Genomic DNA, 15,699 nt, shown 5'->3' on the forward strand with positions numbered 1-15,699 from the left:
CTAAAAAACTGACTGCCTTTCTATATACCAGCAATGTACAATTAGAACTGTAATTTTGAAAAGGGATTTTAGTAAGAGACCATAGAAAGAAATCTAAATAATGATGCATCACATCTTTATAAAGAATAGTTTAAAACTGTACAGACAATAAAGAAGACCCAAATAATCGGAGAAGCATAAAGTTCTCAAGGACAGAAAGGTCGTTACAATAAGGATGTCAGTTCTTCTCAGAATGATCTATATGTGCAAGGCTATTTCAATAAAAATCACAGCAGGAGTTTTCAAGGAACTTGGTAACCTATTTCTGAAAACATATATTGAAAAGTAAAATGGTGAGGATGCTCGAAAAGGAGAGGAAAACAAGACGACTTCCCTACCACACAGCTTCTGTAATGCTACAGTAATTGAAACAGGGTCAGTTTGGTACACAGGGGGGCACAGTAAACCCAAGGAACAGAACAGAGAACCGAGAAACAGGCCAGATCAGATACAAAAATCTGACCTGTAAGTTGGCTTTGCACATCATTGGAAGAAAGTGTGACTATTCAATAAATGATGTCAGGGGCTTCCCTGGTGGCGCAGTGGTTGAGAGTCCGCCTGCCGATGCAGGGGACACGGGATCGTGCCCCGGTCCGGGAAGATCCCACATGGCGTGGAGCGGCTGGGCCCGTGAGCCATGGCCGCTGAGCCTGCGCGTCCGGAGCCTGTGCTCCGCAACGGGAGAGGCCGCAACAGTGAGAGGCCCGCGTACCATAAAAAATAAAAATTAAATAAATAAATAAATAAATGATGTCAGGACTCTATGTGATACCCTAGTGAAGAACCTCACATCGATAAGATGAATTACAGATGAATCAAGGACTTAAATGTGGAAACCAAAGTTTAAATAGCCAAAGATCCCAGTAAAAACTGGGCAAAAGACATAAGCAGGCATTTCACAGCAAAGGATATCTGAGTAGCCAATAACAATATGAAAATTTTCAAGCTCACTGCTAATAAGAAGAAACAAATAGGAATTAACATTAAGGTACAATTCTACACTTACCCTAATACCCAGAATTAAAAGAATGCCAAATCAAAAGGTTGGGGAGAATGCAGAAAAACGAAATTTTGTATATTGTTGGTAGAACTGTAAATTGGTCACTTTTAAGAATAATTTAACTCTACCTCATGAAGTTGAAAATATTAATTTCTTAAGACAGCAATACCATTCTCAGCTATAGATTCGAAGAAGTTTTCTTGCACTTTGGACAAGGAGAGTTGGAAATAAGCCAGACATTCATCAAAGCGGACAAGACAAGAAAGGTTGCCTATTTATACAATGGAGTACAGTTCGTCACAGAAAGCAAAGGATCCAAGCTCTCTGCATCCACATGAACTGGAAAAACATCACACTGCACCAAGTCACAGGAGTAAGCAAGTAGTATTACCCCACTGATATATACTTCAAAAGAGGCAAAACATAATGTTTACAGTCTAGTTCACAGGGAGATGTGTACATGTGGTTAAAATTCCAGAGAAAATTGGGAGGTTGAGGAAAAACAGAAAAACTTAAAACAATGATTACATGTGCAGGAATAATAGGAAGGTAAATCAAGGAAGCACAAAAAGAAGGGATTTCAGAACTATTGGAAGAGTCACTTTTCTCGAGTCTCATATGGTGCGTGACGTTGAGCCACAAAATGCTACGGTAGGCGTCCTGGACGATAGTTTATCTTCTGCGATCTAACCACTCACATGCATCACACACACACGCGTGCACACACGCACGCACACAGGACGCTGCCTGTCCCATCACACGTCCAGCCAGGCGTGCAGGTGTCACGCGGCCCTCCCGGCACTGACCTGTGGGAACAGAACTCCTGTCACTGCCACTGCTGTCACGGATCCTTTGTCTCGGACCCGGGAGCCTCCTGTCTGCAATCAGCATCCATGAAACTGTGGTAGGTTAACTTGCTACTTTGCAAGGAGGGCCAAACCTTAAACCCTCTGCAGTTTTTACAACATTATGTAATCCTCCACATGAAAAGAAGGCAAGAGGTGCAGAACGGCATGGTGAAAAAACATCTCTACGAGGGTTAGAAAAATGGATTTTAGTACGTGTTGAGTTATAAAACATGAATGAGATCTAGGGCAGCTACTTTACTTCTCTGGCTTGTTTGCTTATCTATAAAATGAAGGGTTGAATAACACCATCTCCAAAAATAGCTAGAATAACTTATCCTTCTCAAAGCCTAAAATTAGAGATGTAAGGGAAAAAATAACCTGAAACGCATAGCCACAGAAAGAACTTGAAAGAAAAAATGTAACTATATATAAATGTTAAAGATACAAATTGTGATGACAGCAAGTATAAAGTTTATCTTATCTGTATTGAAATATTTATCTGTAATATACCATAAAGAGAAAATTCTCTTTTAACTTGTATATCAAAGGGAAAATAAAGAACCCCACAAAGAAGCTCAAGTGAAATATTTTCATGATATACAAATGCCATTGAAGTGAAAAATCTTCCCCGAGACCACCCAACCTTGACAAGTATATTCACATAGGATTTAAAGACTAATATTTGTATGACATACGGTAGGTGGTCTTTTGCGTGGGTGAAATACTCCAGCTGACTCTGGTTCATGAAAGCTTCTAGGAGAATTATGATAAATTTCTACCTGGCCAACTATAATGTTAGCCTAAATGTTTAATTCTGCTCTCAGAACTGTACTTCTTCCTTGTAATGAAATATTCAAATTTCTTAGTTCTGGGTGTATGTATGTATGTATGTATCTATTTGTGTACCTATGGATACTGGATAGTATGGATAAAATGTATGCATGGACACTGCTCTTTCTTTTTATAGCTTACTATTTATCTTATTGATTTGGCTATAAGGAAGCTCAAATGTAAAAGTTTTGGCACTAGTGTGACTCTGGCACAACCTTCATTCCTTTACTTGGCTTTTGATTCTCTATTCCTTATTTTATAAATTGTTTTACTCTATATGTAATTTTTTTACCATATATTACCTCAAATTACTGTCAGATGTAGATAGAAACAGAGCTTAAATAAGGTTGTAAATTTCTTGGATCATCAGAAAAACATAAGAGAACAAAAGATGCCATTTAAAATCACAGCCTCAAAATGAAGCAACTTGAAAGACTGTAACAGTTGTTACACTGTTGGAATTTCAAGTATGATCACTTACTTGCATATGTCATCTTCTGGGTCTTCAAGCCCAAATCTCTCATCAAATGTGAGCTGTATCCATACATTTTCCTCTACTGCTACTAATCTCCATACCAAGACCATATTTCTTGGATAAGTATGAGGAAACCTCGGGCTGTGAATACTTCCATTAGTAGACACAGTAATAATTCTCTCATGCTGGGGATCTTGTACTCCTGAAAGTAAAAACATAAGCATAGACACACACTTAGAACAGACATTTCAAAAATTATAGGTTTCAAAATAACTTCTGAAAAAAGGTAACCAATACAAGCCCAAAGTTTCCCATGAACTGTAAGTACTAAATGATTTCAACCCTTAAATGACCTCGAAAAACGAAATGAGGTCAAAGCAATGGTATCAATTTCTCGTTGTAAGGGAACTAACAGCGGTCTATGAAGATATGGAATTATGAGAAATGTTGCAGGACTTCTCAGTGACATGAATTTTAAATTTCTAAGAGGAGAATACAGTATAAAATTGCTTCCAAGTTTATTAGGCATGGCAACCTTTTACACGGTGAAACGCCAAAATACATTGTTATTAATATCTTTTTCTTTTGCTTAGATTGTTGGGGGAGACATGAGGGGACCGGCAAATTGAAACAATTTGTTGAGACAAAAGTGTTTTTTTTTTTATTGAAGCATAGTTGACTTACAGTGTTTCAGGTGTACAGCAACATGATTCATTTATATATAGATATTTTTTTCAGATTCTTTTCCATTATAGGTCATTACAAGACATTGAATATAGTTTCCTGTGCTATACAGTAGGTCCCAGTTGTTTATCTATTTTACACACAGTAGCGTAGAGACAAAAGTGTTCTTATATCCACCCAACTAAGAGTTCATAATGAGAGGAAACAAATAATTGGTATTTGGAAAAGCAGCTGTTTACCTACACAAAGAAAATCTAAGAAGTAAGACAGTTACACTTTTTCAGGCCATGAAAATCCAATCCATTGTTTGCTAAATCCCAGTAAAAAAAAAAAAACAACAACCTTTTAAAGACTCTTTTATTCAATTTCTAAAACAATTTAAAAGTCCTAAACTGCACCTTGAACACATGAAGTAATGTGCATGGCACAACACCTGACACGTTTTTTGTTCAACTTTGATATACTCATAACATCAGGACAAAAATATTATACTGTACCAATACCTCATTAGTTTTCATGATTTAGAGATATGCTTCATAAGACTGAACTTTGTATTTGCAGTATTATACAGAGAGAAGAATATCATTACTTTATAAGTACCATTTTTCCTTTATTTCCCAACATCCAATCTCAATATATGCATAGTTACTTTCAGAAATATGAAAAAAATCTCATTTTACTGACTCCTTTTAGGTACATCCCATCAAACTGTGCAATACAGAGTTGTCTAAGGCCTATTAAATCATTGACATTTTATACTAAACTACATTTTTCTTCTCTCTCTTTTTTTCTTCTATTATGGTTTTCTGCCTTTTCCTCTTCGATTCTTTCACTCCCATACCCTACTTCCCTTTTTTTAATTGAAACATACTTGATTTACAGTATTGTGTTAGTTTCAGGTGTACAGCAAAGTGATTCAGCGATACATACGTATGTATCTACTTTTTTCAGATTCTTTTCCATTATAGGTCATTACAAGACACTGAGTACAGTTCCCTGTGCTCTACAGGGAATTTATTTGTTTTATAGACAGCAGTATGGATCTGTGAATCCTAATTCCTTTTTGACCAATGGACTCCTCCATGCCAAGTTTGCCTCCTAAGTATTTCAGCTCCACGTGCTCTCTCCATGATTTTACACCAATGACCCTGCTTCCCGCTCTGGAAGGCAGGCTCTGAGGCGACCCCCGATGTCCCTCACGCGTCAGGAGCCTCTGCCTTCAGTGGGTGGAAGCTGTGACACGGATGGGGTATTACTCCCATAATCAGGTCAGTTAACTCTGAGTTAACCAAAAGTTAGGTTATAGGAGAAGCCTAACCTAATAGGGTGAGCCCTTAACAGAAGCTGGCCCTTCTTGATCTTAGAAATTCCAAGTGTGAAAGACACTCAGTGGGGAAAATTCCGTGTGGTGGCCTTGGAAAGGGAGCAGGTTGTGTTCCCAGGATGTGGGCGGCAGAGAGGTACCGAGAAAGAGGGGGCTTTATCCTGAAACCTCAAGAGACCTCGATGAATCGGAGGCAGACTCTTCACCAGTCTCCAGAAAAGAATCGAATCTTGCTCATACCTTGATTTTAGTCTTGTAAAAACTTGGAGCAAAAGCCCAGTCTCCCAGGCCTGGATTTCTGAGCTCCAGAGCTGAGAGCAAACAGGGTGTATAAAACCGCGGGTTCGTGGTGATTTCTTACCTAACAGTAGACAATTAATATACCTTCTGTTGTGCACAAAGCTATTTGATTTGCAAGTATGTCTTTTTGCCCTTTGTTCTTCAACGGCACTTAAAGTAATTGGAGCAACTTTTCATTTACTATTTATGTGACTCAAAATACATATTTCACACTGATAAAATGCAACTTAAGAATATGCTCTATGAAACTTCTTGAATTCAAAAGACGTCAAGGGTTAAGGGTTATTTATTAGTGAGAATATGATTCGGGTTAAAGAATACCTGTTTTATTGTTAAAACACCCCAAATAATTTTAACAAGGTGTAGTTACGGTTCTTAAAGCAGCTTTTTCATTCTCTTAAACTCAGCTGTTTCAACAATGAGCCTGCTAAGTATGATTTTATATTGTCTAAGACAAGATAAAGACAAACATAATTTCCTTTGAATATATACAGTGCATATAATGGGGAATATCATCATATTAGTAAATATGCCTTAAGTGCCATAGGATGTTTAAATTAAATAATTATTATTTATAATTATCACTTGTGCAAAAGCATGTTCCCTCTCATTGCGGGCTAATGTTCGATATGGCCATAGGTTATATTAACATATATCAAATAATCAATACCTCTCCTGTGCACATAATTTAGCACCAGTATATCTCATAAGGACACAGAAGGATCTATCAAGTTAGATGAATTCTCCTCTATACTGACAATTTTTTAAAGAAAATGATTATAATCTACTATTAAAATTAAGTTAATACATTGTCTGTTTTCAAAGATTTCTTTTAAAAATGAGATTATTTCCCCACTATCTAAATTTTAATACAATAGCCTACATATTTCAGAGGTATTTTAGAGCAGTAGCTTATATCGAGTCCTTCTCATTTTAGCAGCTAATATTTTTTTAATGAATTAATTTTTTCCAATCAAATTTATTAAAATATATTATCTGCCCCATTCTGTCTCAAAAAAGAAAAAGAAACAAGAGTGCCTCATATCATCCACAGCACTGTTTACAAATATAACAGTGTTTACGCTTTCATATGCGTAAACTACATGGCTACTAAAAGATCTGAATTCTATTTTTGTATCTTCAGTCAAAAAAGCACATGGCTAAAAAAAAAAAAAAAAAAAAAGCACAGGGCTAAAATGTATATACTTAGATTGTGTTTACATCTTTATTTTCTCCTTTATAGTCCACAATTCCATTAAACTATAATTAAGCATAATTTAAAGGCTGAAAATCTAGGCCTTATTTGTGGTAAAAGAATTGTAAATTTCCTTTTAAATTAAATTGCTGCTCCCCCAAAATCATCTCAGAACGCAGTGAGGTTTGCCACCAAATGCATATGATTTGCCCATGGCTGTCAACGTTACATGTAAATCTCAAACAACGAGGCCTATAATCGAAAAGGAAAAAAAAAGAAGCAACAAAGAGTAGGATCTACCAAAATAAGACTTTGCATTTGTAGCTCAGTTGCTTAAAAAATCGTCTTTCCAAACACAGAACTTTACTAGGATTTTAGGGATGAGACAAGTACCTATTTTGTGACTACTTTATTGAACGTTTGCTTTTCCTAAACAATGGACAGTACACTCAAAGAAAGTACCAAAGAAATGAAACAAATGTTTGTCAGCAATCATTGACGTGTTTACAACATGCTCCTTGCAATGCATCCTCAACAAGAGTAAGTCTTGTTCATCCAGATAAGACAGCATGAAAAGTGAAAATATAAATATAAACACTAAATTTTAAAAATTAAAATTAACATCATTTCATATTATCCTACCCAACCCTCCTTGAGGTCAGAGTATTGAAAACTAACATGAAATAACAATAGAAAAGGAAAAGAAGGGAGATGAATAATGTGAAGACTCTAAAATTGTTGACTAAATATGTTCACATACAATTCAGTTATGAAGAATCATTACACATCTGTATGTGCTCAATAAGTTAACAGTAAAACCAAAGCAATTTCATAATATTTGCCATGCATTTCAGACTGTTAGCCCCTTTAAAAGTATATTTATTGGGCTTCCCTGGTGGCACAGTTGTTGGGAGTCCGCCTGCCGATGCAGGGGACACGGGTTCGTACCCCGGTCCGGGAAGATCCCACATGTCGCAGAGCGGCTGGGCCCGTGAGCCATGGCCGCTGAGCCTGCGCGTCCGGAGCCTGTGCTCCACAGCGGGAGAGGCCACAACAGTGAGAGGCCCGCGTACCGCAAAAAAAAAAAAAAAAAAAAAGTATATTTATTAAGAACGAAAGAGGGAAGGAGTAAGAGAATCATGAAAAGCCAAAAAAAAATTTAATGCTTGAAAATCTGTATTATTTTAAAAGATAACATCAAAAAAGAAGTTCTGTAGGGAGTCCCCTGGTGGACCAGTGGGCAAGACTCCACGCTCCCAATGCAGGGGGCCTAGGTTCCATCCCTGGTCAGGGAACCAGATCCCACATGCATGCCGCAACCAAGACCCAGAGCACCAAAATAAATACATAAATAAACATTAAAAAAAGAAGTCTGTGGACAAGATATAATTCCTAAAGAAAGAGAAACCATCCGTCCTTCTCCATGCTAATGCTTTAAGTTGGCAATAGCAGAAAAGACCTGGAGGATTAAGAATGAGGTAAAAAGAAAGGCCTCCAGTTTTGGTTTAGCTTTAAGTTCTGAAGAATTCTGGTTCCTGTTCACATAGGGAGGGCGTAGGGATGTGTCCCCATAAACTGGTAGATTTCACAGGTGTCTTGTGAGATTTTTGATGCGTTTACTTCCAAATATATGTTATCTCCGAATTGCGTTAGAAAAGGTATTTCTGTAATAGTCAGGTGCACCTATTTCCAAATCCTTCCTTGATGCATACACATACGCACTGGTCTTATTTGTGCTTTGGTCTGCTCACTATTTTTTTTTTTTTTTTGCCTGTGATAATCTTTCTTTATCTTAATCTTGCTAGTTTTTTACATGGCTATTTCCATTTTCAATCTCATTAACTCTTAATTAGCAAATTTCACTTTTAACAAAAGTTAGTTAAAATCATTTAACATATATATACATGCACACATACAAACATATATATATGTGTTTGTTGCTAGTTTCACTGTCTCCATAAATTGACACTTTTTGCCTAGAAAATCCAGAGTAATCTCACCTAATCTTACTTGATTCTGTAGAGAGAACGTATACTTGAACTCCACAGCGCAAACAAATCTCTCTCCATAAATTCCAAACTATATAGAAGTACCTTGCTTTCATGCTTAATATTTTAAATTCTGACTATTGTACAAAAGTACAATAATACTTAATACAATAACACAAAAAAACTGAGGCTCAAGTTTTTGTTTTCTTATTGGCTCCATCTACTGTTTCCCATACTTTAAAACAACAGCAAAATAAAACAGACAACCAAAAAAAGTTAGTGTCGTCTACCTCAAACTGTTTACAAATTGCGAAAAAAATGTTCACTAAGGAAAAATAAACGATTGCTATATTAAGTAAGCCATAAAAACAAATGCAATTATTTAATAAAATATGCCCAGTTGAAGTTCTTGAATTTATTCCAGGAGATAATCATTTTATGCCTCAAGGGAATGAATAGTCAAAAATCATGTATTGAGAACCTATTATGTTTCATGCACTGTACCAAGGGCTTGGGACATCAGAACAAGACAAAGCCTTGTCCTCTTAATGTGACAACTTCTAGGACTGTAATTTAGTATCATTCCTAGACTAGGTATTCTAGTAAATACATATTCAATTATCAAAACCCACTTCAGATGTCACCTTTTATGGAATGTGATCCTCAATTCCCTTTGTACATTCCTTTAGGGCTGCATTTTTAAAAATTTATTTTATTGAAGTATAGTTGATTTGCAACGTTGCGTTAATTTCTGCTGTGCAGCAAAGTGATTCAGTTATACAGATATATACATTCTTTCTTATATTCTTTTCCATTATGGTTTAACTCCAGGAGATTGGATAGAGTTCCCTGTGCTATCCAGTAGGACCTTGTGGTTTATCCTTCCTATATAACGGTTTTCATCTGCTAATCCCAAACTCCCAGTCCATCCCTCTCCCAGCCCCTCTCCCTTGGCAACCACAAGTCTGTTCTCTAGGTAGGACGGCATACTCTAATCATCCCGTGTAGGCTGACGTTTCTTTCTTTTCTGCCACACTCTGCACTGCCGGTGAGGTAGAAAATCTTCCAGGCAGAGCTGCTTTTGGAGTCTGTGCCTGGCACATGGCACTACGTAGTACATATTGTTAGTATACAGACACTTGATATCTTGGAACTTGGCAATAAAACAGTTTCAACGTTCCATCCTTCATTCATAAGTTTCCAGAGACAATACATATGAGAATAAGAAGCTTTTACAATGTATATTCCTCCCCAATTAAAGTCCCTTAATTCATATTTACTCCAAGTTCATCTGTTATAACCTACATATATATTTCAGCTGAAGGTGACAGATTACTCATTACTGAGATTTGCCGTTTTCTTAACATACTAACTCATTTTAAAATAAAACGTGTTTTATAATTTTACCACACTGAGAATGCCACAATTATTGTCATTATTTTATCTTAACTCTGAACTCTGAATCAGTTGACAATAAAAATCTGTTATTTTGTGACTTCCCTGGTGGCGCAGTGGTTAAGAATCTGCCTGCCAATGCAGGGGACGCGGTTTCGAGCCCTGGTCTGGGAAGATCCCACGTGCCGCGGAGCAACTAAGCCCGTGCACCACAACTACTGAGCCTGCGCTCTAGAGCCCGCGAGCCACACCGAAGACCCAACGCAGCCAAAAATAGAGTAATGAATTAATTTTTAAAAATCTGTTATTTCAGGCAAGACACTTGATATCAGGGTTTATTTTTTTTATAAACTAGAGATAATCAGAGACTGTTTTAAAGTTCATATGAAACGATGCTCGTATAAACTAACCACCTTGATAATTACAAATCAGTATGTACGTGAAGGAGAAACTTTGTCCATCATATTCGGCCTAATTCAAACACAGTGAGAAAGAAAATTTATTATCAGGTATCCAGTTTTTCTGATGTTAGTAAATAGAAGATTGCTATGGAAGGTAATGCAAAGTTGGTCAATATGTATACGGAATCCAATTTCACAAAGATCAAACTGATGACGCCAGAAGCAGTAATTTTTCGGCAGTGATGCAAATTTCTGATTCCCTTCTACAGGCTGATCGCAGAAGGAGGAAAGAGGATAACTTTGTAGAAATTATGCCATTTCTTTGACTTGGCACTATCTTTAAAAAGAGGTTTGAATTCTTCTGTATCTAAAAAGAAGTAAAAGAATTCAGCCACAAGCCTCCTACCTACCTATGAGCAATGGTAAGAAATGAGCGCCCATGTTCACAAGTTCATGGCAAATCTTCCAAATGCAATGAGGGAAAGTTTATACACGAGCGTCCGCATAGCATCCCTCCCCCTGCCCACCAGCACTGTGAAGCAGCCCTGGTTGACTCTACCCAGAAATATGCCTGGAAAATCAACACGGGTCCATTTCCCTCATTGCATGGATGGCTCTAAGGGGCCAGAGTGAATCCAATGGCTTTTTTTTTTTCCCCCCTCAACAGTTGGGGATTAGACCATGTTGGGCGCAGAAGTAAGGTCCAGAGCTGCTGTAGCCAATAAGCTGTCATACTAGAATCCAGTCTGATGGAAAAGTCAACGCACAGAAGTAGACAGACACACAGCAGTACAGCAAAGTGGAGCCAGATCCCAGCTCAAACCACACAGTAAATTCAGCCCATCTCTGGGCTTCTCGGGTACATGACTAAACAAATCACTTTTACCATTATTCGAGTTAGAGTTAAGATTTTTACGCATGCGACCAAAATCAAAATGGGCCGTGGTTCAGGCCCATTATCCTGGCGTGATTATTACTGGTGTTCCCTGTTCATGCTTGAAAATATCTGGATTAATGTTACAAAGGACACGGCAAGTAAGATCTATAAAGTTCTTCTGCTGTTGAGGCACGAGATATAGAAATGGTAATGATTTGACAGCATGGTATTTTAGCCTTAAGGTAGTGGTAAAAATAACCTATTTGGGTTTTATACAATGGGGTATGACATAACATTTTCAGTGAAGGCTCAATTATGGGAGACACACTGGCAATAATCTTCTTACCTCTTAACGCTGCAGGATAAATCGCCAAGAATATAAACACAGAATCTCCTTAAAGCCTTTACTGCACACCAATTAGTAACGAATATAATTGTATACACACACCATTACACACACCATTACACAGAAACATGTTTGAGCAATGCTATTAGTTTTTATTCTGCATTAAATTGTGCACTATTTTACATACCACAAGGCGGCTAAAACCAGAATATAGAACAGAGACAAATGAGGAATAAAAGAAACGTTCACTTTAAAGATTCACTATTGATTTCATTTTTTCAATATTTAATTGACTCTCCTGTTGAATTAAAACTATTATTCAGTGTAGAAAGTTTACATTAAATACCAGGAGCTCTGAAATATTTTAAGCAGCGAAATGTATTTACGTGAAATATTATGACACATGATTAAGCGCAAATTCACATTACTTAACCTCTAAACAAACAAATATGCTTATTTAAGAAAAGATATGTCCAATAAAGAACCTAATCCATTTGGAGACTCAGGATCTGTCAGTGTATCGTATCTGCACTGGACGTATAATTTACACCATTCAGATGGAATTTACCAGCAATTTCAAATGTGGAAAGCAGTGACCTATTTCTTTGTGAACACACAATGTCTAGTACAGTAGTGACATTTTGATGGGAAGATGTTTAAAATGCATCAAGGAGGGCTTCGCTGGTGGCGCAGTGGTTAAGAGTCCGCCTGTCGATGCAGGGGACACGGGTTCGTGCCCCAGTCCGGGAAGATCCCACATCCGCGCAGCGGCTGGGCCCGTGAGCCATGGCCGCTGGGCCTGCGCGTCCGGAGCCTGTGCTCCGCAACGGGAGAGGCCACAACAGTGAGGGGCCTGCGTAACACACACACACACACACACACACAAAAAAATGCATCAAGGAAAATAATCATGAAACAGTAATCAGTACAAACTTACTCATTAAATAAGGCCATTCGTATATGACTTAAGTGAATTTTTAAAGTATGTTTAAAATTCTCTCTTATGTTAAACTCTGAATTAGGCAAAATAAATGATTTCTAAGAAACAATAAAATAGGAACCTGTTTCAGCCTTAATATATTCAACCATCATCAGTGTTGACGAATGAGACTTTTCTGCTTCTAGTTATATTTATCATTAAAGATGAATGCATATAATTTATAGGTATTGAGCCTATGAGTTTCTTATGAGTAACATCCAAAGATAGGAAAAATAATAAATTTGGTCACTTCTATGCAAATCGTGTCCTCCCATCTTCTGTTTTAAATGTTATTAATTAAACACTCTCAATAATGGAGAGCGTTTGGGTTTGCATCTCTTTCCGTAAGCAACGTATGAGATTTACAAGTTACATCTACAGCAGGATCTTTGGTTTCAGTGGTAATTCCACATCAAGATAGCAGGAATAAGAGAAGAGCAGTTACACTGGACGTGATTGCCCTTCACAGGCCACGTTCAAGCAGACTTATGCTCATGAATATTCGAACCATTCTGCCCTCCTAGAAAACATCACCTCCCTACCCCACCCTCCAAAACCAACAACCGTCCTCAATCGTAAAGTGATGTTAGAATGTGTATAAAACACAACTGTGAGACTTTTAAAAGAAGTGGAAGTCGCAAATGAATAATACCAATAAAACACATAATTTTGGTGGGGGAATAGATTACTTAAATTTTATTTCTCAAAGCAAAGGCATTTTTTAATAATGACCAGGAGATACCAAATCATGCCAAGCTATTTCGTCTCAGCGTATGTTATTTTATCATCTAGTTGGGCTATTATAAGGGAGAAAATAAGCACAAACATGAAGATGTCGAATAATTGGCCTGAATATAACCGTTAGCAGAGTTCTTCAGCAACAGCTAGTTTTATGACAATAGTTTTAAAATCAAACCAAAGATCCAGAGACGAGCGGTCTAAAAAGAGGAGCTGAAACACAGGATGGGACGGAGTCACGGAGATACATATTTTGAATTTTGAACACAATTTCAAAGCAGGAACTGAACTGAACTTTACAGAGTCCACTGGAAGTTTCGTTTGTGAGGAGGGATGATTCTCTGACACTCCTTATCACTGGTTCCTTCAACATTATTCAAAAATACCTACTCCCCTAGCTTCTGATCTCAGGGAAGATTCTGAGGATACGTCTGTCAGACTGGACGGTGTCAGATGCCACAAGAAGATTAAGAATCCTTCTGCATGGTATCTGCACTGTTTACGTGAGTGTAATCTCCAGCCAGCAAATGGACCAGCTGCATTCGTGACCTCCCAGCAAGGGAACAGACCTGTCTCAACAGAGCATTTCCTTGAAAATTCTTGCCCATGAAATCTGATTTTGATGCTGAAAACTCTCCACCCATGTTTCCTATAAATCCATCCATCCCTCTTCTGAAAGAAATCGAACATTGTCCAAAGAAATGGAACAAAGTTATGGAAACACATGCCCAGGGAGTGAGGGGAAGCAGGAGAAAACTGGCGGGAGAAAAAGTACCAATTGTACTTAATTTAATTACAGCAACTGTAGTAATACTAATTACCTTGACATGTGGCTATCTATCACTCTTATTTTCCAGTAGAGATCAGGCTTTTTAAAGAAAGATATTCATAACAGAAGCCTCAAGGACAACTACACTAATCGCTTAAAACACATGATTTAAATTTACAGAGATCTATTCCTGCACAGCCACACAAACCGTCAAAATATTTATTTTATAGCAGCCATCATACTTTCAAATTTGATCGCAATGTTGTAATCCTGTTAAAAGTCATCCGGAAAAAAAGATTTATGATGGGGAAGCAACATACCAAGAAAAAGCCCCTGATATTAAAAAATGTATTAAGACTTTTACTCAGGAATTAACAAGAACCTTTTTTATTCAGTAAGTTCTGCCAAAGAAAGTTAAGTATCAATGAAGGATGAAAAAGAGCTCTAAGAAACACCAGAATAATCAATTACACTTTGAGAAGCATCCTGCTACTCTCTCTACACCGTAACAGCCGAAACAATATGCCAGGGGACGTTACCTTGAACACATCAGAGAATACACGATTGAGAACAGAGATGTTTCAGGAGGCATGCTGCAGTCTGCAGATCATTAGGAATATGAAAACAGCCCTGAAGCACCGGCACAACTGGCCAGACGTTTAGAAGCACAAGGGTGTGAGGACTCCCACTATGAAAGGAAAACAGTCAAGTCTACACTTGCTCACGTCGAAGAATCAGGTAACAATGTGATCCCACCTAAAGAAATTCTCTGCTTTAGCAGGGTTCATTGTGTAAACCTTAATCACGTGAGATGATGTCAAGCGTGTATAAGAAACGTTTAAAATGCAGAGTAAATAAAATATATGTTCCGCTTACCTTTCAAATGTTCTCTCTCCTCTTTTCTATGCCAGTCCAGATGCTTGGGGATAGTTCCTCCCTGCCAGTAGATGGAGATAGTAAAATTGAGTCTTTTGATGACCTCAAATCCTAATCTAGGGGGTTCAGAATCTTCAGTTTCAGATTTTGGAAGTAAAAATAGTTTGAATGATTGAGAAGACGCACAAAGTTTGTAATAAGTGTTATCTGAGTCAGTCAAATGAACTCGTATTCATGGTCATTCGTAACAATCTATAAGGGAGAGGTCTTGGCTGGCATAGAAAAAAATTAAAGAAAGAGCATTATTTTGTAGGATATATTCCCTTGACGCTTCATTCTTCCCAGATCTTGCGCGTTTACTCAACTAGCGTTTATTAAGCAGGTACTCAAAATTACAGGTTACGGACCCGATGTTTCCGTACACATTATCTCTTTAATATTTTTAACAACCCTGTGAAGTAGTAATAACTATCCCCTAGTATCTCGTCCCAGAAACTGTATTTTTAAAAGTCCCAAAGGGTGAGCTGACTCTTGCTTGCCAAGGTTCTGTGGTCCACACGATGCTTAGTTAATGGCTTCTCAGATTTAGGCAGAATTAAGTTTCTCCTTCCTACTGATAAAGGGACCTTGAATC

The 15,699-nt window shown here is 37.6% G+C and overlaps 1 protein-coding gene across 1 annotated transcript in view; it reads right to left on the bottom strand.

Moving 5' to 3' along the window:
* The window catches only part of PDGFC (platelet derived growth factor C), a 217,561-nt gene that overhangs the window by 87,324 nt on the left and 114,538 nt on the right, over window positions 1–15,699 (bottom strand). The window contains exon 2 of the mRNA XM_029235534.1: window positions 3,200–3,395. Within this exon, the coding sequence (XP_029091367.1) occupies window positions 3,200–3,395 (196 nt within the window). The remainder of the gene's footprint in view (window positions 1–3,199; window positions 3,396–15,699) is intronic.

This window comes from Monodon monoceros, unplaced genomic scaffold, assembly GCF_005190385.1.
Source record: "Monodon monoceros isolate NGI ecotype Baffin Bay Population unplaced genomic scaffold, NGI_Narwhal_1 Super_Scaffold_20, whole genome shotgun sequence".
Lineage (NCBI taxonomy): Eukaryota > Metazoa > Chordata > Mammalia > Artiodactyla > Monodontidae > Monodon > Monodon monoceros.